At 35.2% G+C, this 25610-nt stretch overlaps 2 protein-coding genes and 2 pseudogenes across 2 annotated transcripts; 2 read left to right on the top strand and 2 right to left on the bottom strand.

The window, feature by feature from the left end:
- Positions 1 to 832: 832 nt before the first annotated feature.
- LOC103400738 (NAC domain-containing protein 75) lies at positions 833 to 6816 on the bottom strand. The gene is made up of 6 exons (XM_008339395.4): positions 5689 to 6816; positions 5284 to 5461; positions 4431 to 5035; positions 3366 to 3722; positions 2377 to 2517; positions 833 to 1637 (listed from the first exon to the last, which is right to left on the bottom strand). The coding sequence occupies exons 1-6, from the start codon at positions 5809 to 5811 to the stop codon at positions 1548 to 1550; spliced, it is 1494 nt and encodes a 497-aa protein (XP_008337617.3). The 5' UTR covers positions 5812 to 6816; the 3' UTR covers positions 833 to 1547.
- Positions 6817 to 20265: 13449 nt separating this feature from the next.
- LOC103415840 (nudix hydrolase 8-like) lies at positions 20266 to 22509 on the top strand. Its single transcript, XM_008354125.4, has 9 exons — positions 20266 to 20414; positions 20638 to 20903; positions 20995 to 21060; positions 21276 to 21413; positions 21517 to 21591; positions 21679 to 21729; positions 21817 to 21851; positions 21935 to 22043; positions 22230 to 22509. Exons 1-9 carry the CDS (start codon positions 20327 to 20329, stop codon positions 22404 to 22406), a joined length of 1005 nt encoding a protein of 334 aa, XP_008352347.4. The 5' UTR covers positions 20266 to 20326; the 3' UTR covers positions 22407 to 22509.
- LOC114821858 (U6 spliceosomal RNA) lies at positions 21083 to 21197 on the bottom strand (annotated as a pseudogene).
- Positions 22510 to 23735: 1226 nt separating the features above from the next.
- On the top strand, positions 23736 to 25382 carry LOC114821319 (ATP-dependent 6-phosphofructokinase 1-like; annotated as a pseudogene).
- The last annotated feature ends 228 nt before the right edge of the window (positions 25383 to 25610 follow it).

A 25610-nucleotide genomic window follows, 5' to 3' on the forward strand; every position in this document is an offset into this window, starting at 1 on the left:
CAACTTCCACTAAGATGTGGATATATTCCATTTGGATCACTTGTTAAGAAGTGACATAAAATGTAATTATCCTAATTAATTTTAAGAGTTAAGTAGGGAGCCACATAATTGGTGGCATGGGGAACCAACAGTGTAAAGTTTCTGTACTAACAAAAATAGAAAGCAAACTTCCTTTTCATAACGGGAAAACATCTGGCTTCTAGAGCAATGCAAGCACTCAAGACAATAGTATATAAGCCAGAAATCTCTTCGCATTTGTTGATAATTTGGAAGCCATCCAGATAATTCGATCTTTACTAGCAAATATTTAAGATATATGCGTATATACATTACGAAAGAAAATGGAAAACATAAAAAAAAAAAAAATTAAAGAATCGTTTGATAACCATTTCGTTTTTCAGTTTTCATGTTTTTGAAAATTGAAAACTTGTTTGTTATTTGTTTTCAGTTTTCAACAAAAACTAAACACAAAAAACTTAAAGCTACCTTTGTGATTTTTCAAATTTTGACTCAAATTTAATTATCAGTTTTCATTTTTTTACAACTAAAAATGGTTAACCAACGAAGTTTTTAGTTTTCATTTAAAAAAAATGTGAAACTAAAAACTGAAAAAAAAAAAAAGGTTATCAAATTAGTCCCATATATGTCTTAAAGTTATCCATATACCATATGAGTAAAACAATTGCATATATATCTCATGACATCATTAAGAATTAGTTCCTTATGTGTTATACTTTTCTTAATTTTCTTCTCCTTTTTCTTTTTGGTTTCTATGGATTTATTTTCCAATAACATTGAAACTTGAAAGAAGTGGACAAAAAGCAAAGCACTATGAAAAAAGATACTGTGTTGTCTTAATATAATAACACATTTACATTTCTATAAAGGAAAACAATGTGAAACCCTATTGATATTTTACTAACAAAGCCACTGACCAAAGCTAGAGCACAATTAACAAAGTATATGTTGCATTAGTTGGCGCAAACTCTTTGATATTTTTTTCTGTAAAAGAACAAGAAAAAAGAAACATTATACAAACATTTAAAAAATAAAAATAAAATAATAATAATAAGAATAAGATATAGCCCATAAAGATGATATTGTGCAATGATAATGGTGATGATTTTCATGCACGAAGAGAATAACAATGGATTTGCTTTGGGTCTTCGGTTTCTCCTTCTATTTTGTCAGAAGAGAGAGCAGCATGCAGCCTTTCCTTCGTTTCTTTCTTTTCTTTTACTTTTCCCCCCTTTTTTCCTTTCTCCTCTTCTCTCTTTCCTTTCCAACATTGGACCGTTTGCTCAGTTAGTTCAGTTGAAAGCCGAGAGAGAGAAGAAAGAAAAAAGTTGGTGACCAAACGAAACCATGGATGGTTATAACTTCTTGGTTTCTCACGTTCGAAAGCAACTTCATGAGGGATGGTGGTGGGAAAATACAAATGATGATTGATGACAATGATGTTGCTGTGACTGTGACTGTGACTGTGATCGATGACGGTGAGTTTATTATTCTCTCTCTATTAATATATTTCTTTTTTGTGTGCTCTTCTACCCATGATGATCTGGGTTGTCAGGGTCAGGCCAGAAGGAAGAGTACTTCATCCACTCTGCCTCTTGAGGGTTTGGCATGGATGACTCCTGCAACAAAATTAATTGCAAGCTTGCCACGTTTAGATTAATAATTGGGACTAATTAGGGTTTCTAAAAAGTAATTTTCTGATAATTTTGCAACAAATAATTTCCTGTAAAACTATAATTACAATTAGCAGGGAACCACAGTCCATGGCTATCACTACCTTTGTTTTCTAAAAGTGAAAAAGATAGTTTCTACTTGAGTTCAATTGACGGCCGGTCGTTTTCACAATGTACATTGGTCTCTCACTATATGAATTAATAAATATATTCTTTATATGTTGTTAGGGTTTGATCCTATTATGTTTTTTACTACCTCATTTAAGAATAAAATGGTGGGTAAAAAAGGTTTGTGTTTTGAATTTCGGTTTGAAATTATTCAACATAATGACGGCTTTACAGTCAGGTGGCAAAAAAGACTATATTCTGTATAGCCCTTAGAGTCTAGATATGCTAAGTGTCTACCTTCCTTTTTTTCTTTTGGGGGAGGATTATAAAACCTCCAAAACATATAACTGATAAGGCCAAAAAAAAAAAAGATAAAGAGAAAAGGGCAAAAAGGCTTTGGCTTCTCTCTATCTTTAATTTAAATTAATAGTCATAAATAAATTGGTCTTTGTTGCTTTTGGTTCTTTCTAATGATCCTTTACTTACTTTTTCCTTCTTTTTATCTTGTAATTAGTTTGTACTATGACAAAACAAAGGTCATGAAATTCAGAGTAAAAAAGTTGATATATGTACTCACTTCTTTAATATTACTACTGCTGGAAGTGCAGCCCATTATTAGTTCCTCCAAACCAGATGCAGACCTATCTCCCATCTTATGATGCTGTTGTTGGTTGTGGTGTTGCTGCTGTTGATGCTGCTGTTGTTGTTGTTGCTGTGCCTGTTTATTGATAGATAAATGCAATATATAAATTAACGACAAACAAACCAAAAACATATAAATTAAATAAATAAATAAGTGCACATCTTAATGATATTGTCTTCAAGGATTAAAAAGTGAAAAGACAGTTTCATTGTTTGCAATTTAGCAAACACTAAAAGCTACACCAGAGATTGGTTTGCCACATGTACAGTACAGCATGGCATAGACTCTAGGGTTTGGTCATGTGATAACGGGCTTCGCAGGTGCAACTCAGTCCGAGTTATTGACTCAGTTTTTTTATTTTTCCTCCTTCCTTTCTTTGTTTGGTTGAGGAATATATTTTCAATGAAAGTTTGGCGGCATAATGTAAATTGATGACAATATTTGTATCTAACGGTTTTGATAACAAGTAATATTCTCGTGATGAACCATCTATTTATTTTATTTAAATAAATGACTAAGTGATCTCCAACTTGGTTGATCTTTTACAGAAATAATCTTCAGATAATGATACTAAAGAATAATTAAACAGTTTCATTTATAAAATTTATACTATAAAATACGGTCACAAGTGAGTAGACAAGTAATTGCGCACACAAAGTGAACACAAGTGTATGCACCAAGTAATTATAACATGTGACCACTAAAAAATGAACAAATGTAAAACTAAACCAACTAGAATAAATACACCAGCTGATTACTGGTGATGACCTCTAATTCAAGTGATAGTGGAGTAGGGTGAAAAAGTGATTAGTTCAATTTTTATAGTATGTAAAAAATATTGCTTCATTATGTATACTTATATATGCTAGCTAGTTAGGGTTACTTGTGATAGTACGAAGATATGGGGTTTGATGGAATATTACCTGGAAATTTTCGTTTTGAAGCATCAACCGGGAGTAGGAGTCCTGATCAAGAATGATGGAGGTGTGGTGGAGAGGAGATGGAGAGATGATGGTGGAAATGGGATGTGAAGGGCGATTGATGTGGAAAGCTGTAGCTGTTGCAATTTGTTGATGATGGTGCAGTTGCTGCTGCTGCTGTTGTTGATGTTCATGTTGATGCTGCTGCTGATGATCAGGTACTAGTTCATGGCCCATATGATGATGATGGTGATGATGACGCTGTACTGCTACTGATCTCTGGTGGTGCTCTTGTATCTCTTCGCACGTGCCAGTTTCTGGTCTTTCCCTTGCCGTCGACGCCTCTCCTCCTATCCCCACCTGCAAATGGATACCCTCATGAACAAATCCGCTACCATGTCTTTTTTATATCAACCACATTTTATTCACTTCATTTTCATATTAATCTTTTCTTTGTTTTATTTATTTCTGTGTGTGTTTATTAGTCGAGCAGCTTGAAATTTGATTTCAATCTATACCATTTTGGTATGTAAAGTAGTTTTATTAGCTGAGAAATGAAATCAAGAGTGGTCCATGAAATTTGTAATGCTGCAATTGCAAGCAATGGGTTATGAAGAAAATGACAGCGTATAGAAAACATTTTTATTATTACCACATATGGCTAATTAAATTTTTAGAAAGTATTTGCATGCATATATGAAAAATTTGTTGTAAGTGTTTAATTTAATAATGAATAAGCTAGTCTTATCACGGTTTTAGACGACATAATATGAAAAGTGATGTGTAAATACAAACATTAGTTAATAAAATTTATCTTATTTTGACAAAAAAAAAGGGGAAATTTGAAATAGCTCCAATTTTATAGGTCTTTTTTTGAAATAGGTCCAATTTTTAGTGACTTTTGACTTTTAAAATATGTCCAATTTTTAGTTACTTTTGACTCATATTAAAGGACTCCAAAAAAAAATTATCTTATTAAATTTTAATTTAATTGTTTTGAAGTTGAAGATGCAGAAAGCATTTATCTAATGTATATATGAGAACATGAAAATTAGAATTGTTAGTTACCTCATCAAAGCTTTTTCTGAAGGGGCCAAAGCTGAAGTGGTCTGACTTCAACTGATGAATGTCAATGCCACTGTAGCTTGAAATTGGAGCAGCAGCAGCAACCGCAGCTACTGCTGTTGCCGCCATTTGATCATGATCTCTATGAGAATGAGAAGGTAATATTTCCTTAGAAGAACAACTCCCACTCCCACTATCTCTTCTGCTAGTAGTAGCCATAATATCACTGCTTCCTTCTCCAGTTGTTGCACTAGCTCTATCAGACCAGTTGCATTGCCTTGGCTGAGTCTGATAGAATATCTTTGACACCACAAGCTCTCCTTCTTTCTCCTCCTCATGCTGCCCAAGATGGTATTGGTGCATCACCCAATTCGTTTTTTCGGGTTTTCGGTTTTTCCCAAAGTTAGTGTAGAGGACTAGAATTTTCTTGCAGCCTTTTTGTTTTCCATTCACCATGACTGGCCTGGTCTTGCCTGTCTTGTGCCACCTTGTTTCCCCTCCTTGCAAGTCACATTCTGTTTGGATTTTTCTTCTCTTTCTTGTCCCAGTTGTGTAGGCTTTTGATGGCCTATGGAAGAAGTGCCTGCTCAACCCATCTCTTGTGACTCCTATTGCAAGAAATAATGTGAGCAAGAAATTAATATTATTGCCAAATCAAAAGGTTAGGTTGACTTAGGTGTGACAAAATGTGATACAATATTTAGCTTCTTTCAATTAAGTCATAACCAGCTGAAGTAGTGTATGGTAAGCAACAAAACTAACTGCAAATTGCCAATCGTACTATTTCAACTTCACTAATTTGAGAGAGAGAGAGAGAGAGAGAGAGAGATAGAGATTTATATTCAAATATTTTTACCTGGAAGTTTTTCAGGATGGGTGTAACAAATCCCATCTTCTCCTTCAATTGTAGGGATGAATTCATCAATCAAAGGGTGAGATTTGGAGTCTTTGGCTTCTACCTTTGCTTCAAGGTGTTCAATTAGTTCTTGATCTGTTGGATCAAATTTCACTCCTGCTGGTAGACCTAACCAGTCCTGCAAGCAAATTAGCTCCATTTAATTTTATTTCAACTAAAAATATTGAATTAAAGCACCATAAAACAAATCAAAGTAAAAGATAAAGATGGACCCTTTTTATATTAGCATAAAATTTTACTCCATATTCAAAAGAATTACTATCAAACAATATTATGCAAGAACCATAATTCTTCATATGCCAAGCTAAGAATATTAATTGTTGGATAAATATGATTTACTCGTACCGGCTTTCCTTCGAACTTGTGTCCACAACCGGGACACTGCTTGGATCCGCACATCTGATGCTCTTCAAGCTTTGCATCAATGAGATCAGAACTTCTGATGGACCCCAAATTACTCTTACTCATTGCTCTTTTCAAATGAGATGCTATCTTCTACTTTCTCTCAAACTCATCAACATACCGTCTTCTGTGAAATTTTCGTCATCCTTGTAAAAACGCCTGCTGCTCATATCCCAGCCTCTTTCTCTCTATACACAACTCATACACAAATTTGATTGAGATCTGCTGATGAACTGTGTGCACAAAAGGGTACTCTTAAAAAAGAGTAATGAAAAACATATATTCGATATAATATATATATATATATATATATATATATATATATATTTGCTGGATTGATTCTGGGAATTTGATTGAGGATCGATATACGAACTAAATATCAGGCAAGAAGAACAGCTTCATCAAGCTAATGAAGAAAGGAAGCAAAATATCGTAAACAAGTTTTGAAAGATTGTAAACTTTTCTCCCTTTGCCGAATCCAATTAATATGAAAAAGGAGGGATTTTTGCAGAACCCAAGTGAGATATATGAAACCCAAGACAGAAATACAGATATTTTGATTGAGGAAAATCAGTGAGGAGGAGAGAAGAGGGATCTGAGGTAAGCTAGGGGGAGAAAAAGAAAGAAACTGTCACAGTGAGAGATTGAGCTATAAACCTGCTTTAACCATGGAAAACACCAGAGAGAGAGATGAGAGTTTCCCTCTCTACTTTAACTGAAGGGGCAGTGAGAAAAAAAAGGAAAAGTTGTCCTCAAACCCCTAACTACATACCACCTTTAAGCCCTTAAAGCCTTATTTGCTAGGCGGTTTGTGAGAGAGAGAGAGAGAGAGAGAGAGAGAGAGAGAGAGAGAGAGAGAGAGAGAGAGAGAGAGAGAGATGCACAGAGACATACGAGAAGAGGATAGAAAGAGAGAAAGAAAACCAAGTTGGTTTTGCTCTAAAGAAAGCTAGAGAGCCTTGACTACAAAAGCAAAAGGCAAGAAACGGCCTTCACAGCTGTTACTAAGGCACAAATACAAAAGCAGATGAACCCATCTTTGCAATATTTATTGAAAAAATTGATTTATATGTATAATATTATAGTATATATGTGTATATAAGACTCTATATGTATAAAATAATGGTTGGTATTTTCATGGTAAAAGGCGGACAAAATAAAAAGAAAAAAACAAAGATACATACATACATATATATATATATATATACATACATATATATATATACATACATACATATATATATATATATACATACATACATATATATATATACATACATACATATATATATATATATTGAATGTATAAGTAGCAATTGGTAGAGTGTTCTGATAATTAGAGCAATTTTTTACTAACTCATTACGTCCTAAGTTTAAACCCTCCTCACTCTTTTAGTCTAGCTTAAAGTAGTACGTATAAGGTTTGAAACAAGAAAATTATAATATATGCATATGTTTATACTTATAAAACAATGGTTTGGTATTTTTCATGGTAATAGGTGGATGTCAACAAAGGTATTTAAAATTCATGACAAAAAAGAAAGAAAAAAACAAAAGTTTTACACAAAAGTTTGAGTGATAGAGACGAAATCAGGAATTTTACAGTCCCACTATTTTTTTATTTTCCCACAAAAGTTTTTAGTTAAGAGGCATATATAATAAAGCCAAAAAATTGTTCAAAAGATATATTGTAGAGAAAAAAAGATGATTGGTGCTCACATGGGTATTGAGCTGGAGTGCTGATCATGATACTTTGGCCATGAATGTTGCAGAGAGAGAGGGAGGTATTAGAAGGTTGCTTGATATGCAAGGCAAATGAGCAGTATATTTAATGGACCACCACCAACCCTTTTAATTACAACTTATGCAAAAAAAAAAAAATTATTGTAAAAAGAAAGAAATAAATAAAATCTAGAGGAAACTTCAGGAAGAAGCACCCACCCAGTAAATAAATTACCTCATCCGAAAAGAAATCATGTTTTTTTGCCTGCAAAATATATTTTTCTATGGCCCTTGTTTTTGGCTTGTGTTTTTTGTATTTAGAGGAGGATGTCTAGGGCACTCATACAAAGTATGTTAGCCTCCTCCTATATGCGAAAGAAGTGGGGTCCCCAAAGGGTGGGACCTAGATCCTTGTGGCCTGGGAAAATCTTGTGCTATCAAAAGTGTCTTGATATGCATCAGATGATGGTGAGCCCTTCACGTTTATAACATTCATTCATTCATTCAAGCAGTCAAAAATAAAATGATGGATGGTCCAACATGCTGTTTACACAACAGATACATGTCCATGATTGCTAATTTGTCTGATATCTCCCCCTTTGTTTTTTTGCTTTTTCTTTGTTCTTTAATTAAAAATAGAAATCCCTAAGTTAACTTTTAATTTTTATTCCATTTTGGGCTTAAATTCTAATTTTTTAAATTAAAAGATCAGATATCATTGATTCTGGGGAATATATAACAGAAATACGAGACAAAAATCATGAATTCTACTTGTTGAAAACCTTGGATTGGTCCTTTTTAGTCCCTAGGGAATGAAAGAATCAGATTGTCCTATTGTATTATTCAATAAAAACAGCTTATATCAACACTTTTTTTATGCTTTATTGATACTTTGTATGGAAAATTTCTTTAATGTAATGATAATCACCACGTATTACCAACGGATAAAAAAGACACAGTTAAATTTCATTAACTTAGGATCTAAACTTGAGTTATAGTAATTAACGTATGAGGTGAATAGGTAAGAGTTACACCAAAAAATTTCTTCAGTATATGTGGCATGTCTATCTCCAAATTTTTGTGTGTTTTAAAACTGGAAACTGCTATGTCTTTTCAGCAAGAGGAAAAATTGAGGCAAGGAATATTTTTTTTTTTTTGGTAAAGGAGGCAAGGAATATTTACTAATAAGGGACAATTCAAATTTATATGGCATGATTTGCATATGAAATATTCCAAGAACTTTCAAAGCTCTGCATTATTTGGGCACATCTTTACGAGGAAAATACTCCCTCTTTATGAATTATATAAGTAAAGACATGTATGAGAATATTTGCTACAAGTAGGTAGAATAATACTTGGTACATGTCAAAGAATATATAAATTAAGATTCAACCCAAGAAATGAATTCTTGAATAGAATATAAACCTTGCAATTTTGTATTTTATATTCATAAAACCCTCTGAAAAAGTTTCCAGAGCAAAATTCAATACAAGATTATCGGGAAGGACAAGGACTTGGTTAGAAAGTCATGATGTCTGAGACCGAAAGGAAAATGCTTCATACGGTTACCTGTATTCAAGCACTTGCCTTTTCAAATGTGGACATTTTTTCTTGAAAATGCTTGATAGGCATGCTGCATGCTAACACACATACATTTACAATTGAATATAGTTCGTGAAATCGTAGATGAGTAAGAGCACCTCCAACTATATACTGGTTAAAAAATAGTCAGTTTCGACTTGAAATGATGTAAATGTACGTTGTTTATAACTAGCCACTTTCATAATGCTTCTCCGACATCGCTAGCCAAAGTTTGGAAAGCCTTGATTGTTTCTTTAAAGTAAAACTCACATTACTTCAAAAAATGTAGTACATTGGAAGGGTTCGTCTAGACTCACTCCCTTGTGAGTATCCACTGTTTGGAAAACTAAACTTGACTCACGGATAACTAATTTGTTTGAAGAGTCTTTTGAAGAAATTTGAGTTGAAAAGAGTTTAGTCAATCTACTAAAGATTTCCTCAAAGTTGTAGTGTCGGTAAACATTTACCTCCGCACTCGAGGCCAAAGTTCGAATGATCTTCAACGTTTGACCATTTTGTAACCAAACAAAATACACTACACATATAGTTCATGAATTTTGGTACAGAATGCAAGAGGAGACTACTCATTGGGGGCGGGACGTTGTCATAAAAAATATGGTTGTAGAAAGCAAACAACGTACTTTGATTTGGAAGAAAATATTGTTCATGATGATTATAAGTTTACGATAATGGTGTTTTTGCATGCATGTTTTAACACATTCCTCATTGCCAATCTCATCTCGTGGTAAAACTGCGTATGAGTGGATGAGTGGATGAGCGGGTGAGTGGGTGGTTGCCAAATGCTAATGGATGTTCGCCACATATGGTAAATCCGCCGGCACATTCATGATTTCTCAAAGCACAAAGTGAGAGACAAGTAGAGGCGACAAAAGACACGAATAATATAATTTTCTTTTTCTATTTTACTTCTCTTTTCTTTTCTTTGTTTTGTTCTTTTTCCAGATTGGGCAGAAGATTGAGAGCGGGAAGAATATTGAGAATTTTGTCCCTAAATCTCTCCATCTTTATATTTATATTAGAGAGTTAAATTAGTTGATTAGAATAATATAATTACCCCTCAAGATATGAGTTAGATCAGTTGGTTATGATAGTATATTTACCCCCTCGAGCCAAGAGTTGGCTAAGATAACGTATCTGTTCCTTTGAACCAAGTTCGCATGCTCATCTATGTAATATAGAATATCGTAAATTGTTTAGAATATATTGTCTAGTTAGAATATATTATCATAGAATTTTGAGTGTACGGACATGCAAGATTTGTCATTGCAAGTTTGGTACGACTCCGTATGGTTGGAAGAGGAGTGCCGATGTTAGGTTTATCTACAATATCTAACATTTGCTTCCATTTCTTCAACAATTTTTGCACTTGGACTTTTCCATCAACGTTTGCTAAACTAACATTTGCTTCCATTTCTTCAACAATTTGCACTTTGACTTTTCCATCAACGTTTGCTAATAAAATTAAGGGATACTTTGGATGTGGTCTCTAATCTTTAACATTCTTTGATTAAAACCTTAATAGTATTCAAAGTTTGATTAAAATCCCTTGACTTTGTATACCTCATTATATTACTATTAATATTTATATTTTTATAGTTTTGACATTAATTGTTTGATATTTTATGAGATTTATAATCCTATAAATTTAAAATCCCTCATTATAATACTATTAGAAACGGTTACAATAAAAAAAAATCAAACATTTTGATTTAATAAATGGATAAAACTATGTAAAAATAAGAAATAATAAATGGCAACAGAATATATCCATAGTGTTAAAAAAATTGGTACATTTTACAAAAAAAATAGGTACATTTCACATATAACAAAGTGATACATTAATAAAGAAGAATGAGTACATTATAAATAAATTAGGGTACAAATAAAAGATTAAAAAATTATGAGTACAAATGAATTTTAAAAAAATATAGGTGCTAAAAGAAATTAATACATGGGTACAAAATAAAACTAAAAAGAAAATACTACAAATTTGAAAAAAATGTTGCAAATTAAAAGTGGGTACAAACTAAAAATATAAATATATGATACAAAGTTTAGGCATAAAACATAAATATACCATATGTAATGTTTCTATCATTGATTAAACATACAATGTCACGTGATGATATACACATGGGTACAAACACAAATAAAACTTTAAAAAATTGGGCACAAAAAGAAACTAATATATGGGTACTAATAAAAAATGAAAAGAAAATTGGTACAAATTAAAAAATATTTGCAAATTAAAAATAGGTACAAACTAAAAATAAAAATATATGATAAAAAATTTAGCCATAAATATAAATATACTAATTGTAACATTTTTAACACTAAAGGAATATATTTAAAAATAAAAATATTTATTATTCAAATAATTAATGATGTTAGTAATACCAACCAGAAACGAACTTCTTTCAAGTGGTTTGTACAAAGGCGTAAACATGTAAGCAGCATAAGGTATTGATAAACCTAGGAGTTCCATGTGAAAATATGCGTGTGAGAGGAATATAAGCACCGACACTGAAATAGATTGGGGTTTTTTACACAATATGCGTGCAAAGCATTATCGTACAATCCATTTTCATCAAACAGATAACTAACAAGCAAGGTCCGCATTAGCAATCAAAAATGCATTAGGCACATCCAACACAGTTCAACACTAATATATACAGGTACGAGAAAGGCCTTACCAATCACTGTACGTCAGCATTTGTCTCCCAATGGCTGCTGCGAAAAAAATCTGGACACTGAAATCCAGAGACAGCTCCCAGTATAATTTAAACAGAAACTAAATTCTCCTTATTCACATTTTCACATGACATATAGTAGTTTCTTACATCGGAAGCTTGGATTCCAAAAATGCCAGTATTGTTGTAGATGCTACTGAATGCTAAAATCAAATGAAATTCTGAATATCAATGAACACTTCAGTTCTAAAAGAATGGAATAGCTGAAATATAAAAGGGACTCTACTTCCTAGGGGCTAGTTGAATAGAACCTCTTGAAGCACTAATGTCCATGCTATACTTTTTTTAGTTGGACTATTTAAATTTCTGCTTGTCTTTTGAAAACTTACATAGACGTGAGTGCATCCCTTTTCCAGGTCCACCGGCTGAAAAGGATTCACCTCCTCCCATTAGCGTCTTCATTAAACTGGATTCGTTACCACTTTCCGACTTTCAATCCTAATAAAAAGCAGAGAGTAAAATTCTGAAATGCATAAAATAAAATAAGAGCAACACTTGAAAGCACACTAAGGCGAAGTATTAAGGCATCCATCTTTTTTTTTGGGCGTTTGGGCGGGGGGGGGGGGAGTGGGGGGGGGGGGGGGAGGGGGTGGGGGGGGGGGGTGCGGATCACAAGGAGTTATAGTTACTAGAGAAAGACGATAGTTGATATAGACCTGAAGAATATTCAGAGTCATTGCACCCTCTCATTGTGCCAGCCACCAGGAAGTTTAAATGCAAGGTCACAATGAGTTTCCTAATCAAACTTTTAAGTTACTGGATGAAAAAGAAAGAAAGGATAGATAAATTAGATCAAATAAGTGTTAGGAATGTCGGTACTACAAGATAGAGAATGCACAAGGTAAAGTAGAAAATGGACATCAAGAATTTATGTGGTTCGACAATTTATGCCTACGTCAATCTTCACTATATGAAAATGATGAGTACAACAAGAGTAGTCTTACCAAGCCAAAGACAAGGCTTGATGGATATAAGAAAGTATGACACACACTTTCTATCACTTTAAACTTCACTCACAATGTGTAGTGGAACACTCTTACTCTCACTCTTGGAGTGAAACTCTAGCTTTGGACTTGATCCTTTGCTACTCACACTTGGTTCTTAATTGGTTACTTCACTACAACATCACACCCATATTTATAGGTGAGGGTTTGACATACCCATATTTATAGGTGAGGGTTTGACATTCTACTAGTTTTTAGTATATTCTTCAAACCTCTAGCATAGAAAGATCTAGACTAGCCACAAAATTGTAGCTTCTAGATCTTTCCATTTGCAACCAAGGAAGCTAGTACTCTCTAGCTTCTTCCATCAACTTAATAACATGCTAGAATTGTTTAGCATGCTCCAACCATCTCACTTGCTTACTAGAATAATCTAGAACATTGATCATGGGCTGGACCATATACCAACAATAAGCACTTCCATGAACGACCATGCGTACCTCTGACCTTAAGGAAACTATTTTGACACTATTCGGGAGAGGTGTTATCTTAACAACTACTGGTTGAACATGGTCAGGCAATGCAGGTGGGAGGTTGATGCCTGAAAGAAGCAAGCCTAATGGAGGCATAGACCTGGACTTTTCCCCAATCAGCCAGCCAAAACAAACCTCGGAAAGGGGAGGAGGAGGAGGAGGAGGAGGTCGGCTTCGTTGCAACATCATTCAAACTTGAAAATCTGGCCACTCCCCTGTTAAACGCGCTTATACGACCCTAATATCCCCATCGAAATCAGTGCATAAAAAAGTTACATTCTATCAGACTATCAGCAGACATGAAATAACACAGAAATTTTGTATAGAAGCTATAAGACTGAACCTTTCGTTTTCGGGTAAATTGCTGAGCATCTCAACTTCCACCAAAACAAACAGAACCTATAAAACTTGATCTTTTCTAAAACGTAGCGAATTGAATTTTTTTTTTCTTTTGTGGGCGTCATGAAAGTTGAATTTGCTTCTCAAAAACTTGAACTTTACTACTCTGAAACGAATTGAATATAACTTAACTAAAACGTAGCGAATTGAATTCACGCTGAAAACATTGAGCTTTACTAACCTAACGGATTGAATTTTGCTATCTTAACGTCGCAAACTTTCAATTTTCTTACACTTTCTCGGCATCCAAACAACCATCACGCATTACTAAAATCCAAATGAAATCACCAAATTATCGGAGACAAGTACTGATCTTGAGAGCCCTAAGGCGCGAAGCTGCGGTTTTGAATATGGCAGCGGTCGGAGGGTGCTGATCACCTTAAAAATCCTTGACCGTACGGACTTTTAGCTGTAAATTTTTGGTGGAAGGTTTTGGGAAGGGAGGCTTCCCTCCTAATCTCTCTCTCATTAAATACAAGTTTAAAAAGTATTAATTAACGAGTGTACATGAAATGAAAATAACAATATCAATTGATGAGTGTTAAATAAATTTTAAATACTGTTAGATTCATTTTTTAGTGTACACGAAATACCATCATTCAAGTTTTTAACTTCAAGGTTAAAAAGTAGTTTATTTGATCCATTTCAATCTTCGGATCACTCAAAATCTCGCTGGAACATACAAATTGATTCAAGGTGAGTGTGTTAAAATTCCTATATTTTGTTATACAAATGAAACGTTGTAATTTGTAACATCCCACATCGTCCATGAGTGTGGATCTTGTAAGCTTTATATGTATATTCTTATCTCTACCTAGCACGAGGTATTTTGGGAGCTCACTGCCTTCGGGTTCCTTTGGAACTCCGAAGTTAAGCGAGTTCGTGCGAGGTCAATCCCATAATGGGTGACCCACTGGGAAGTTTTTGTGTGAGTTCCCAAAAACAAAACCGTCTGTGTGAGTTCCCAAAAACAAAACTATCCCACATCATGTAGGGGTGTGGATCTTATAAGCCTTATATATATATATTCTCATCCTCTACCTAGCATGAGGCTTTTTGGAAGCTCACTGGCTTCAGGTTCAATCGGAACTCCGAAGTTAAGCAAGTTCGCGCGAGAGCAATCCCATGATGGGTGATCCACTGGAAAGTTATCGTGTGAGTTCCCAAAAACAAAACCGTGAGGGCGTGGTTGAGGCCCAAAATGGATAATATCGTGCTACGGTGGAGTCGAACTCGAGATGTGGTGGGGACCCGGACCGGGATGTGACATAATTAATTTGTGTTTTTATGATAAAATACTTATTGTATGAAGTTGTCATGGTTTTGTTACACTATTCGTCAAATATGCACAGTATTTATCTTAGATTGCGGGTGTGACAAGTGGTCCCAATCCATCTGTTCAATATTCTAGCAACTTATGAGCATCAAAGAATGTGAATATATCCTTAGTGCTAAGTAACTCATGGTGATGCTAATGTTAATGAGACAATGATCCTTATTCAAATGATGATTCTGTTTAGAAAGTGATCCGGAAGATCAAGATTTTAAACTCTTTGGAATCCTGCTTCCTGCCAACTTGGAAGCAAATTCGAACTAATTACCTCCATTTCCAGAAGCTTTAATTAAGATGAACAATGAAGTGGATTAACGTGAACATAAAGTGACGGAAAGGATAAAACATGATGAATTTTATAAGAACATTGTCAAATTATTAAAGGTATGGAAAATTATGGAAATTGGTCTTTTGACGGTCTTTCTACAATTTTTGCATAAAAGAACTATAAACTAAGAGTTATAACTTATAATTTTTGTGAAAAATGCAACTTTTGAGTTTGGATAAGATCATTTGTATGTGTAGTATGAAAAATATTAGTAATTTAGAAGAGATCATACCATTTATTAAGTACCATAAGTTAATTTTATTGAATTCTTATATTGTAAAACATAAAAATAAAAAATGAATACTAGCGAGGCCCATAACAGATATCAAAAGCCATAACATATTTTCGGTGGTAAGAACAACCCTGAAATGTTCTGTATGAGTTTTATGCAACTCATATGCAGCAAAAATTTCATGAACATAAGTTTAATAATGTTTTTCCAAAATTGCAAATATCAACTAAGCTAAGAGTTATAATTCACAATTTTTGTAAGAAAAATACAATTGTTGCGTTTTAATTTGTAAGATCTTTTGCTTGCGCATTAAGAAAAATGATATTTATGATTTATGGACTTGAGGCCCATGGTGCAAGACCCATTGAGCCCCATATACTACACTTCAGTTTATAAGCGTTATTGTTACAGATACGTCAATAACAACAACAACAAAGTCTTTTCCCACTAAGTGGGGTCGGCTATATGAATCCTAGAACGTCATTGCGCTCGGTTCTGTGTCATGTCTTCCGTTAAATCCAAGTACTCTAAGTCTTTTCTTAGAGTCTCTTCCAAAGTCTTCGTAGGTCTTTCTCTACTCCTTTGGCCCTGGACCTCTGTTTCGTAGTCGCATCTTCTAACTGGAGCTTCAGTAGGCCTTCGTTGCACATTTCCAAACCACCGTAACCAATTTTCTCTCATTTTTTCTTCAATTTCGGCTACTCCTACTTTACCTCGGATATCCTCATTCCTAATCTTATCCTTTCTCATGTGCCATCCAACGAAGCATCCTTATCTCAACCAGACCCATTTTATGTACTTGTTGATGCTTCACTGCCCAACATTCCTTTCCATGCAGCATCGCCGGTCTTATTGCCGTCCTATAAAAAATTTTCTTTGAGCTTCAATGGCATACAACGGTCACACAACACACCGGATACACTCTTCCACTTCATCGTATTCTATGGTTGAGGTCTCCATCTAATTCTCCATTCTTTTGCAAGATAGATCCTAGGTAGCGAAAGCGGTTGCTCTTTGGTACTTCCTGGTCTCATATCCTCAACCCTAACTCATTTGGGCCTCCATTTGCACTAAACTTGCACTCCATATATTTTGTCTTTAACCTACTTAGGCAAAGACCTTTAGATTCCAACACTTATCTCCAAAGGTTAAACTTCGCATTTACCCCTTCCTGAGTTTCATCTATCAACACTATATCGTCTGCAAAAAGTATACACCAAGGAATATCATCTTGAAATGTCATGTTAACTCATCCATTACCAATGCAAAAAGGTAAGGACTTAAAGATGAACCTTGATGTAACCCTACAATTATGAGGAAACTTTCGGTTTGTCCATCATGAGTTCTTACGGCAATTTTTGCTCCATCATACATATTATTTATAGCTTGGATATATGCTACTCGTACTTCTTTCTTCTCTAAAATCCTCCAAAGAATGTCTCTTGGGACCTTATCATACACTTTTTCCAAATCTATAAGGACCATGTGTAAATCTTTTTTCATATCTCTATATCTTTCCATTAATCTTCGTAATAGATAGATTACCTCCATGGTTAAGCGCCCTAGCATGAACCCAAATTGGTTGTCCAAGACTCGTGTCTCTTGCGTCAGTCTATGCTCAATGACTCTTTCTCAGAGCTTCATTGTATGACTCATTAGCTTAATATCCCTATAGTTCATACAATTTTGTACATCGCCCTTATTCTTGTAGATAGGCACCAAAGTGCTTTTTCGCCACTCATTTGACATCTTCTTCGTTTTCAAAATCCTATTGAAAAGGTCTATGAGCCATGCTATACCCGTCTCTCCTAAGACTTTCCACACTTCGATCGGTATATCATATGAGCCCACTGCTTTTCTATGCTGTCTTTTTCAAAGTTACAACCACTTCTTCCTTCCAAATTTTGCCGTAAAAAGAGTAGTTTCTACACTCTTCTTAGTTACTCAAATCCCCCAAAGAAGTACCCCTTTCATGTCATTTATTGAAAAGATTAACCTCTCCATCTATCTTGAACATGTTCTTTATAGCAAGAACCTTTCCATTCTTATCCTTGATGCACCTTACTTGGTTTAGGTCCCTTGTCTTATTTTCCCTTGCTCTAGCTAGTTTATAGATATCCAACTCTCCTTTTTTGGTATCTAGTCGCTTATACATATCGTCAAAAGCCGCTAGCTTAGCTTCTCTCACAGCTTTCTTCCCCTCATGCTTCGCTATTCTATACCTTTCACTGTTTTCATCGGTCCTATCCTTGTATAAGGCTTTACAACATTCCTTCTTAACCTTAACCTTTGTTTGTACCTCCTCATTCCACCACCAAGATTCCTTTTGGTGTGGAGCAAAGCCCTTGGACTATCCTAATACCCCTTTTGTTACTTTTCGGATACAACTAGCCATGGAATCCCACATTTGGCTAGCTTCCTCCTCTCTATCCCACACGCATTGGGTGATTACTTTCTCTTTGAAAATGACTTGTTTTTCTCCTTTTAGATTCCACCATCTAGTTCTTTGGCACTTCAAGGTCTTGTTTTTTTTTTCTCTCTTTTGATATGTACATCCATCACCAACAAGCGATGTTGATTAGCCAAGCTCTCTCCAGTATAACTTTGCAATCCTTACAAGTTATACTATCCCCCTTCCTTATTAGAAGAAAATCTATTTGTTTTTTTGACGACCCACTCTTGTAGGTGACATGCTCTTCTCTCTTCTTAAAAAAGTGTTGGCTAAGAAGAGATCATATGCCATTGCAAAATCCAAGATGGCTTCCCCATCCTCGTTTTTCTCCCCAAAACCATGGCAACCATGAAAACCTCCATAGTTATCTGTCTCCTTGGAAATTGGTTTTGAATATGGCAGCGGTCGGAGGGTGCTGATCACCTTAAAAATCCTTGACCGTACGGACTTTTAGCTGTAAATTTTTGGTGGAAGGTTTTGGGAAGGGAGGCTTCCCTCCTAATCTCTCTCTCATTAAATACAAGTTTAAAAAGTATTAATTAACGAGTGTACATGAAATGAAAATAACAATATCAATTGATGAGTGTTAAATAAATTTTAAATACTGTTAGATTCATTTTTTAGTGTACACGAAATACCATCATTCAAGTTTTTAACTTCAAGGTTAAAAAGTAGTTTATTTGATCCATTTCAATCTTCGGATCACTCAAAATCTCGCTGGAACATACAAATTGATTCAAGGTGAGTGTGTTAAAATTCCTATATTTTGTTATACAAATGAAACGTTGTAATTTGTAACATCCCACATCGTCCATGAGTGTGGATCTTGTAAGCTTTATATGTATATTCTTATCTCTACCTAGCACGAGGTATTTTGGGAGCTCACTGCCTTCGGGTTCCTTTGGAACTCCGAAGTTAAGCGAGTTCGTGCGAGGTCAATCCCATAATGGGTGACCCACTGGGAAGTTTTTGTGTGAGTTCCCAAAAACAAAACCGTCTGTGTGAGTTCCCAAAAACAAAACTATCCCACATCATGTAGGGGTGTGGATCTTATAAGCCTTATATATATATATTCTCATCCTCTACCTAGCATGAGGCTTTTTGGAAGCTCACTGGCTTCAGGTTCAATCGGAACTCCGAAGTTAAGCAAGTTCGCGCGAGAGCAATCCCATGATGGGTGATCCACTGGAAAGTTATCGTGTGAGTTCCCAAAAACAAAACCGTGAGGGCGTGGTTGAGGCCCAAAATGGATAATATCATGCTACGGTGGAGTCGAACTCGAGATGTGGTGGGGACCCGGACCGGGATGTGACATAATTAATTTGTGTTTTTATGATAAAATACTTATTGTATGAAGTTGTCATGGTTTTGTTACACTATTCGTCAAATATGCACAGTATTTATCTTAGATTGCGGGTGTGACAAGTGGTCCCAATCCATCTGTTCAATATTCTAGCAACTTATGAGCATCAAAGAATGTGAATATATCCTTAGTGCTAAGTAACTCATGGTGATGCTAATGTTAATGAGACAATGATCCTTATTCAAATGATGATTCTGTTTAGAAAGTGATCCGGAAGATCAAGATTTTAAACTCTTTGGAATCCTGCTTCCTGCCAACTTGGAAGCAAATTCGAACTAATTACCTCCATTTCCAGAAGCTTTAATTAAGATGAACAATGAAGTGGATTAACGTGAACATAAAGTGACGGAAAGGATAAAACATGATGAATTTTATAAGAACATTGTCAAATTATTAAAGGTATGGAAAATTATGGAAGTCCAATTTTCTAAATATTGGATTAAGATTGAGAATTTATATGCAGCGAATGTCCATGAAATGCTTGAAAATGGAATGGAATATATCATCATTCTTTTTAAAAGGACGTAAGGATAAGTTCAGTACTACTAGTTGCAGTTGTAGTTGCTTCCATCCATTGGGGTGGCCTTTTCTTCCTAGTTGAAACTCCAAGTGATGATTAGAAAAATACAATGTAATAAATTTCACTACTAGTTACGCTGAAACCTTTTGTGATAAGATCACGCACCTGCAATGCAACGTTAATTAATGATGGGCCGCTAATATGTCACTTTCAAATCTTGACATAACTTAGTATATGCATAATAGATTAAGCGATATTCTCTTTCCTCTACTACTTGTCCTGCAGATGCTATTCCCTTCAATATTCACCTTCTCTCCGTTTCCTGCACATCAATTTGCATGCAATGGCTATATACAAATACTAGCTTGGTCCTGTGTCTTAATTTGTTTCCGAAACTATAACAATGACAACAGCAACATTGGGGGGTTTCCACGGGCCAATGATTGCAGCTTCCTGGACTAAACATCGCACTTTCCAGTGGTTGCCAAATGGTCAGTTCTTATTTCTCCTTGCCATATAAGATTATATGTATTTCTAGTTTACATTGCACAGCAAATGTTTTCGACAAGGCGATACTTTGAACTACTCTAGTCTTTAGGGAAGAGAAGAAACTGATCTTGGGTGTAAGGGGATGGACATACTGCCTTAATCAATTGACTTAAGACACGTCTTTGCATAACTGGACTTTAATCAACTTTTTATTATGTTATTCAGGATTTCGGCAGAAATGTTTTCTCTCAAAGAGCTCAACTGCTAAGCTCAATTTTCACGGCATGCCATTTCTTCGGGGTGGCTTCAAGAAAACAGCAGCAACTCATGTTGCATCTCCCAACTCATCTTCCCAAAGCGTGACAACGGAGTTACTTGATGCATGGAACGATGAATATGGTGGAGTCATAATTAATTCGGAGAGCCTTCCCACGAGTACAAATGCTTTTGCATCCGCTTTTCAGGCTTCCTTGTCCAACTGGAAAATGAAGGTATAATACATGGGAAAATGAGACGCATTCGTACCATATTAATATGGATAGGCACTTTGTAAACATGGCTCAAAAGTACTATTATGTGCAGGGAAAGAGGGGGGTATGGCTCAAAATACTGCAAGAGCAAGCTGATCTTGTTCCAATTGCAGTTCAGGTAACAATTCCATAACATATGTAAAAAAATGGACTATTTCTCAATCTATATGTGTCATCCTTGCGCTGAGGCTATGGTAATTTTCTTTATACCGTTCCAAATGGACATAATATTCTTGTCCAATGGGACCTCAGAAACACTCGATTCTCATCATAACTTATTAAATTTATGGTTTTAGTTAATTACAACACATCTGACTGGCCTGTATTGATCAGGAGGGTTTCAACTATCACCATGCTGAACCAGGATATATTATGCTAACATACTGGATTCCGAAGGAACCATGTGTGCTTCCTGCTAGCCCCTCACATCAAATTGGTATTGCAGGATTTGTGATCAACAAAAAAAGAGAGGTATATATCCATGGAAATCCAATAAAGTTTTGTTCGCATTTTCGGGACCATTGCATAATTTGTAAATTTTTCTGACTGATGCAACTTACATAACATAACTAAGGTTCTCGTGGTAAAAGAGAAGTGCCCTTGTAGTTGCTCCGGTGTGTGGAAGTTGCCCACTGGCTATATCAACAAGGTGAATAATTCTCATTTATTTGTTTCATGGAATTTCGGTTTCCTTGATGGACAAGAAATAATGTGATTCTCTTTTCAATTTTCTCAGTCTGAAGACATATTTTCTGGAGCTATCAGAGAAGTAAAAGAAGAAACTGGTGTAAGAACATAATTTTAATCATTGCCTTAATTACTTCTTAATAATAATCTAATCACACCCACTAATCACACTTTTTTATGCTCACAGATTGACACAACTTTCCTAAAAATGGTAGCTTTCAGGTGAGGTCTTGGCACCGATTTTTCCTTAGTTTGCTATGTATATAAATACGCATATGAAGTTAATTTCTATTTTCTTCTGCTAGGCATGCACACTTGGTAGCTTTTGACCAGTCAGACTTGCTCTTTGTCTGCATGCTTAAGCCATTATCCTACGAGGTCACAGTAGATGACAAGGAAATCCAAGCTGCAAAGGTATACTCAAATTTTACTCATTAGATTTCTTTGAAAGTGATCATGGTTAGGCCAGTTAATTAGACGTCATATCCTGTAAATTAGACTAATATAAAATATTCGTGTCAAAAATGTTATCGGGAAATTAATTTTTGTTCCCACTCCGATTTCTGAGTGATTGAAGTGTTTGATCATCTTCTTTTTCAGTGGATGCCTGTTGATGAGTTTATTGCCCAACCATATTACCAAGATGATTGCTTGTCAAAGAAAGTCATTGATATATGCATGGCGGCTAAAGAAGATCGTTACAGTGGATTCGTTGGTCATCAGCTCAACTCCAAAATTGATGGAAAATTGTCTTACTTGTATTATGATGAATTCTAAAATATTTAGAATTCCATCTTATATTATTTTCCAAGGGGACACATTTAATTATCCCCTGAATCGATTATATATCATATTATAAAGATGATAATTTCCTCTATAATCTAGTCTATAACATTATTAAATAACTTGTCAAATTAATGACAAAATAAAGATTTTTTTTATAACACAAAACCAGGTGTTGAGAATGAATTTCACATCGATGGGAAGAGGGACTTTGCATGAGCTTATAAGTAAGTTCAGCTATATTTCCAATTGATTTTATGATGGAACCTAAACTCTCTACATGGTATCAAAGTAGGTAGTCCTAAAACCCAAGGACCACATGTGCTCCACTTCACCAAACGAGAATAAATCCCACATTAATAAAAGAAGAGACTTCTTGAAATTCGCCACACTTAATTACCTCATGAATCTAATGTATATCATATTATAAAGATGATCATTTCCCTATAACACTATTTTATTTTTTATATTAAAACTCTAACTGCGTGCATACGGTTGGGGGATACACTTGCGATAAATTATAAAAAAAAGAAAAAGAAAAAAAAAAGAGAGGATATTTTAGGTGCATACAAAACTCAAAATTTAAAGAACTTAGACCTAGTTTGGGAGTGAGGTGCTTAAAAAAAAAGCACCTATGAAAAAAAGCTGTTAGGGTTTTAGGTGTTTGGTAAACTGAAAAAAAAGGGCTTATTTTGGAAGCTGCTGTGAGAATAAGCTGAAATCAAAGGAAAAAGCTGAAGCTACTATTTGCAGCTTTGGAAAACTGGTTTTTTTTCAAAGCACACGGGGCTACAGTGCTCTTTTAATGAAAAGACCCACTATCAGACTGCTTTTTTTTCCAAAAGCACTTTTACAAAAAAGTTTACCAAACGCTCTGCTGATTTATTTCACAGCCGCTTATTCTCAGAGCACAGCCACTTATTTTCACAGCAGCTTTTTTTCAAAGTACAGCAATACCAAACCAGCCCTTAGATGCAGGACGATATGCTGAATTTTATAAAAAAAACTTCACAATTAATCTTTTGTCTAATTACGGTAAAGATCAAATTACAGTTGCATCTGTTGAACGCATGCATACTCTAATGTGGAACTCATGTGCATCAAGCGACTTAACACTCCTCTTTCACAAATAAAGAGAGCATCGATCCACCTATATATCGTAGTTATAAGATTGTGACAAGAACACCTGAAGATGGTTCTGCAGAGTACATCAAACCCTATACCCTAATCTGACCATACAAATACATGTGGCACACAGCCCCTGAATGTGACAAATACAACCTACCCAAATCCGCTGTGTTTTGATGGTCTTAATCCACCCGAACCCCGTTGCAAGGCAATCCTCCATACTCAGTCGTCAAGTAAGTTGTGTGAAGTTGTTCCTTAATTATCGTTTGGTATGTAGATGGGATGGGGCGGAACGGAATGGGACGGGATAAGGCGGGACGGAATGGAGAGGGAGCAAAGATGCCCTAGGATGGAAACAAGGAGGAAGAAGAAGGAGACGGAGAGATTATAATTTAGTGTTTTACGAATGTGGAACGAGTCGTTTTAGGGGGGGGTGAGGTGGAACGAAAATTCATCCAAAACTCGTCCCGTGGAACAACGCGTTCCACCCATTTTAAGCGCACCAAACGTGGAACAGAATGCCTCGTCCCACTCCGTTCCGTCCCGTCCCACGTACCAAACGGTACGGTGTGTCTTTTTAAGACACAACTTTTGTTCTTGATAGTTACGTTTGAGTTTTGAACAACCTTTCATGCTATCTTTTGTACTCTCTATTGGTGTTTGAAACATCTTATTTCCAAAACAAAGTTAATCACACACATTTATAGGATATATTAATTTGTTATTCTAGTTGTATTTTAAGTCTATCACACCCAATTATTTGAATTTTTTTTATATATAGTTAACTTGAAATACTGTTACGGTGACATTTTAAGTGCATATAAGTTCTTTTTCTTGTTTCAGGCAGTACTTTGTTTTAGTGTTTTTTTTTTTTTTGAAATTATCTTCAGGCAGTACTTTGTTAATATGGATGACACTGTTGCCTAAAAGGTGAGCCTTTTCCTTTATTGAATGCAGTTTTCCCTCCAATTTGCTGATAAAGAAATTACTTGTTCATATTGGGTTGCAATTTTTACTGTGTGTTAAATTAGTTCTTGTGTTCTCTTCTGCCTTTTGCAGATTGTTGTTCACAGCAATAGTCCAAGGTGCACACAATTCCGGAGGGCAGGACCGCGCCAAAGAGTACGTATTTTCGTATATTTTACAAACGAATTTTGACATGATTAAATACCATGGATTGTCAATGACTTTGTTGCTTCTTTGTCATCAGGTGTATTTTGAATCGGATGATGTTAATGCCTGTATTGTGAGATGTGGGGGTCTATGTCCCGGACTCAACACAGTGATTAGGGAGATAGTATGTGGCCTGCACCATATGTATTATGTAAAGGAAGTTATCGGAGTTGATGCAAGTGATTTAAAGTATCAAACTGATTTATGGAGATTTGGATTGCATGATTCAGTGGCATCATTGGCTAATGGAGTACGTAAATTTGCAGGGAGGATACCGGGGTTTCTACTCGCGTAACACGATTGCTCACTCTAAGAGCGTGAACAACATCCATAAACGCGGCGGAACAATTATGTTCTCAGCAAGTGGAAGGACTAGAACAATTAATCAAGCATTGAACTTCATTATTTGCAGATCCTACGTATAAGATCTGAGCGGTTCCAAGAAATGCCCTCCGATAACGTGTACAGCATGCTTCTTGCTCAAAGCGCTGTCCATGGAGCAATGGCTGGTTACACAGGATTTACAGTTTGGCCTGTCAATGGGAGACTGATGGGTGCATATTTTCATATATTTTTATCATATACTTCATTTGGATTTTGTATATATGAATGGGTTAAATGCACTAATTTATATTGTTTTAATTTATAGGCATCAAATACTGGAGTTAAAAAAAATGAAGTGAAAAATGAGCTTTTTGGGTGTCTAGAGTAATTCCAGTGGAGCAGGAGGTTAACTAGCTTCGCCAAGGCATAAGCTTTACAACAAAAAGAGACTGCAATGGTTTTGGAAATCAAATGGACATGAAAATGCTATTCAATAGACTTTAGGAGAGAACTTAATTTCTAGTTTTTATTATTTCCCTTTATTTATTTTTCTTTAATAAGGACTTAAAGGTC

This window comes from Malus domestica, chromosome 15 (genome assembly GCF_042453785.1).
Source record: "Malus domestica chromosome 15, GDT2T_hap1".
NCBI lineage: Eukaryota > Viridiplantae > Streptophyta > Magnoliopsida > Rosales > Rosaceae > Malus > Malus domestica.

What these genes read in the sequence shown, in the direction of transcription:
- LOC103400738 (XM_008339395.4), bottom strand. Translation starts at nt 5,811, where the DNA reads ATGAGTAAGAGTAATTTGGGGTCCATCAGAAGTTCTGATCTCATTGAT. An exon ending in CCATCCTGAAAAACTTCCAG is followed by an intron (nt 5,036 to 5,283) that starts GTAAAAATATTT and finishes TTCTTGCAATAG; the next exon opens with GAGTCACAAGAGATGGGTTG. An exon ending in TTCAAAACGAAAATTTCCAG is followed by an intron (nt 2,518 to 3,365) that starts GTAATATTCCAT and finishes ATCAATAAACAG; the next exon opens with GCACAGCAACAACAACAACA.
- LOC103415840 (XM_008354125.4), top strand. Translation starts at nt 20,327, where the DNA reads ATGACAACAGCAACATTGGGGGGTTTCCACGGGCCAATGATTGCAGCT. An exon ending in TTTCCAGTGGTTGCCAAATG is followed by an intron (nt 20,415 to 20,637) that starts GTCAGTTCTTAT and finishes TATGTTATTCAG; the next exon opens with GATTTCGGCAGAAATGTTTT. An exon ending in AAGTAAAAGAAGAAACTGGT is followed by an intron (nt 21,730 to 21,816) that starts GTAAGAACATAA and finishes TTATGCTCACAG; the next exon opens with ATTGACACAACTTTCCTAAA.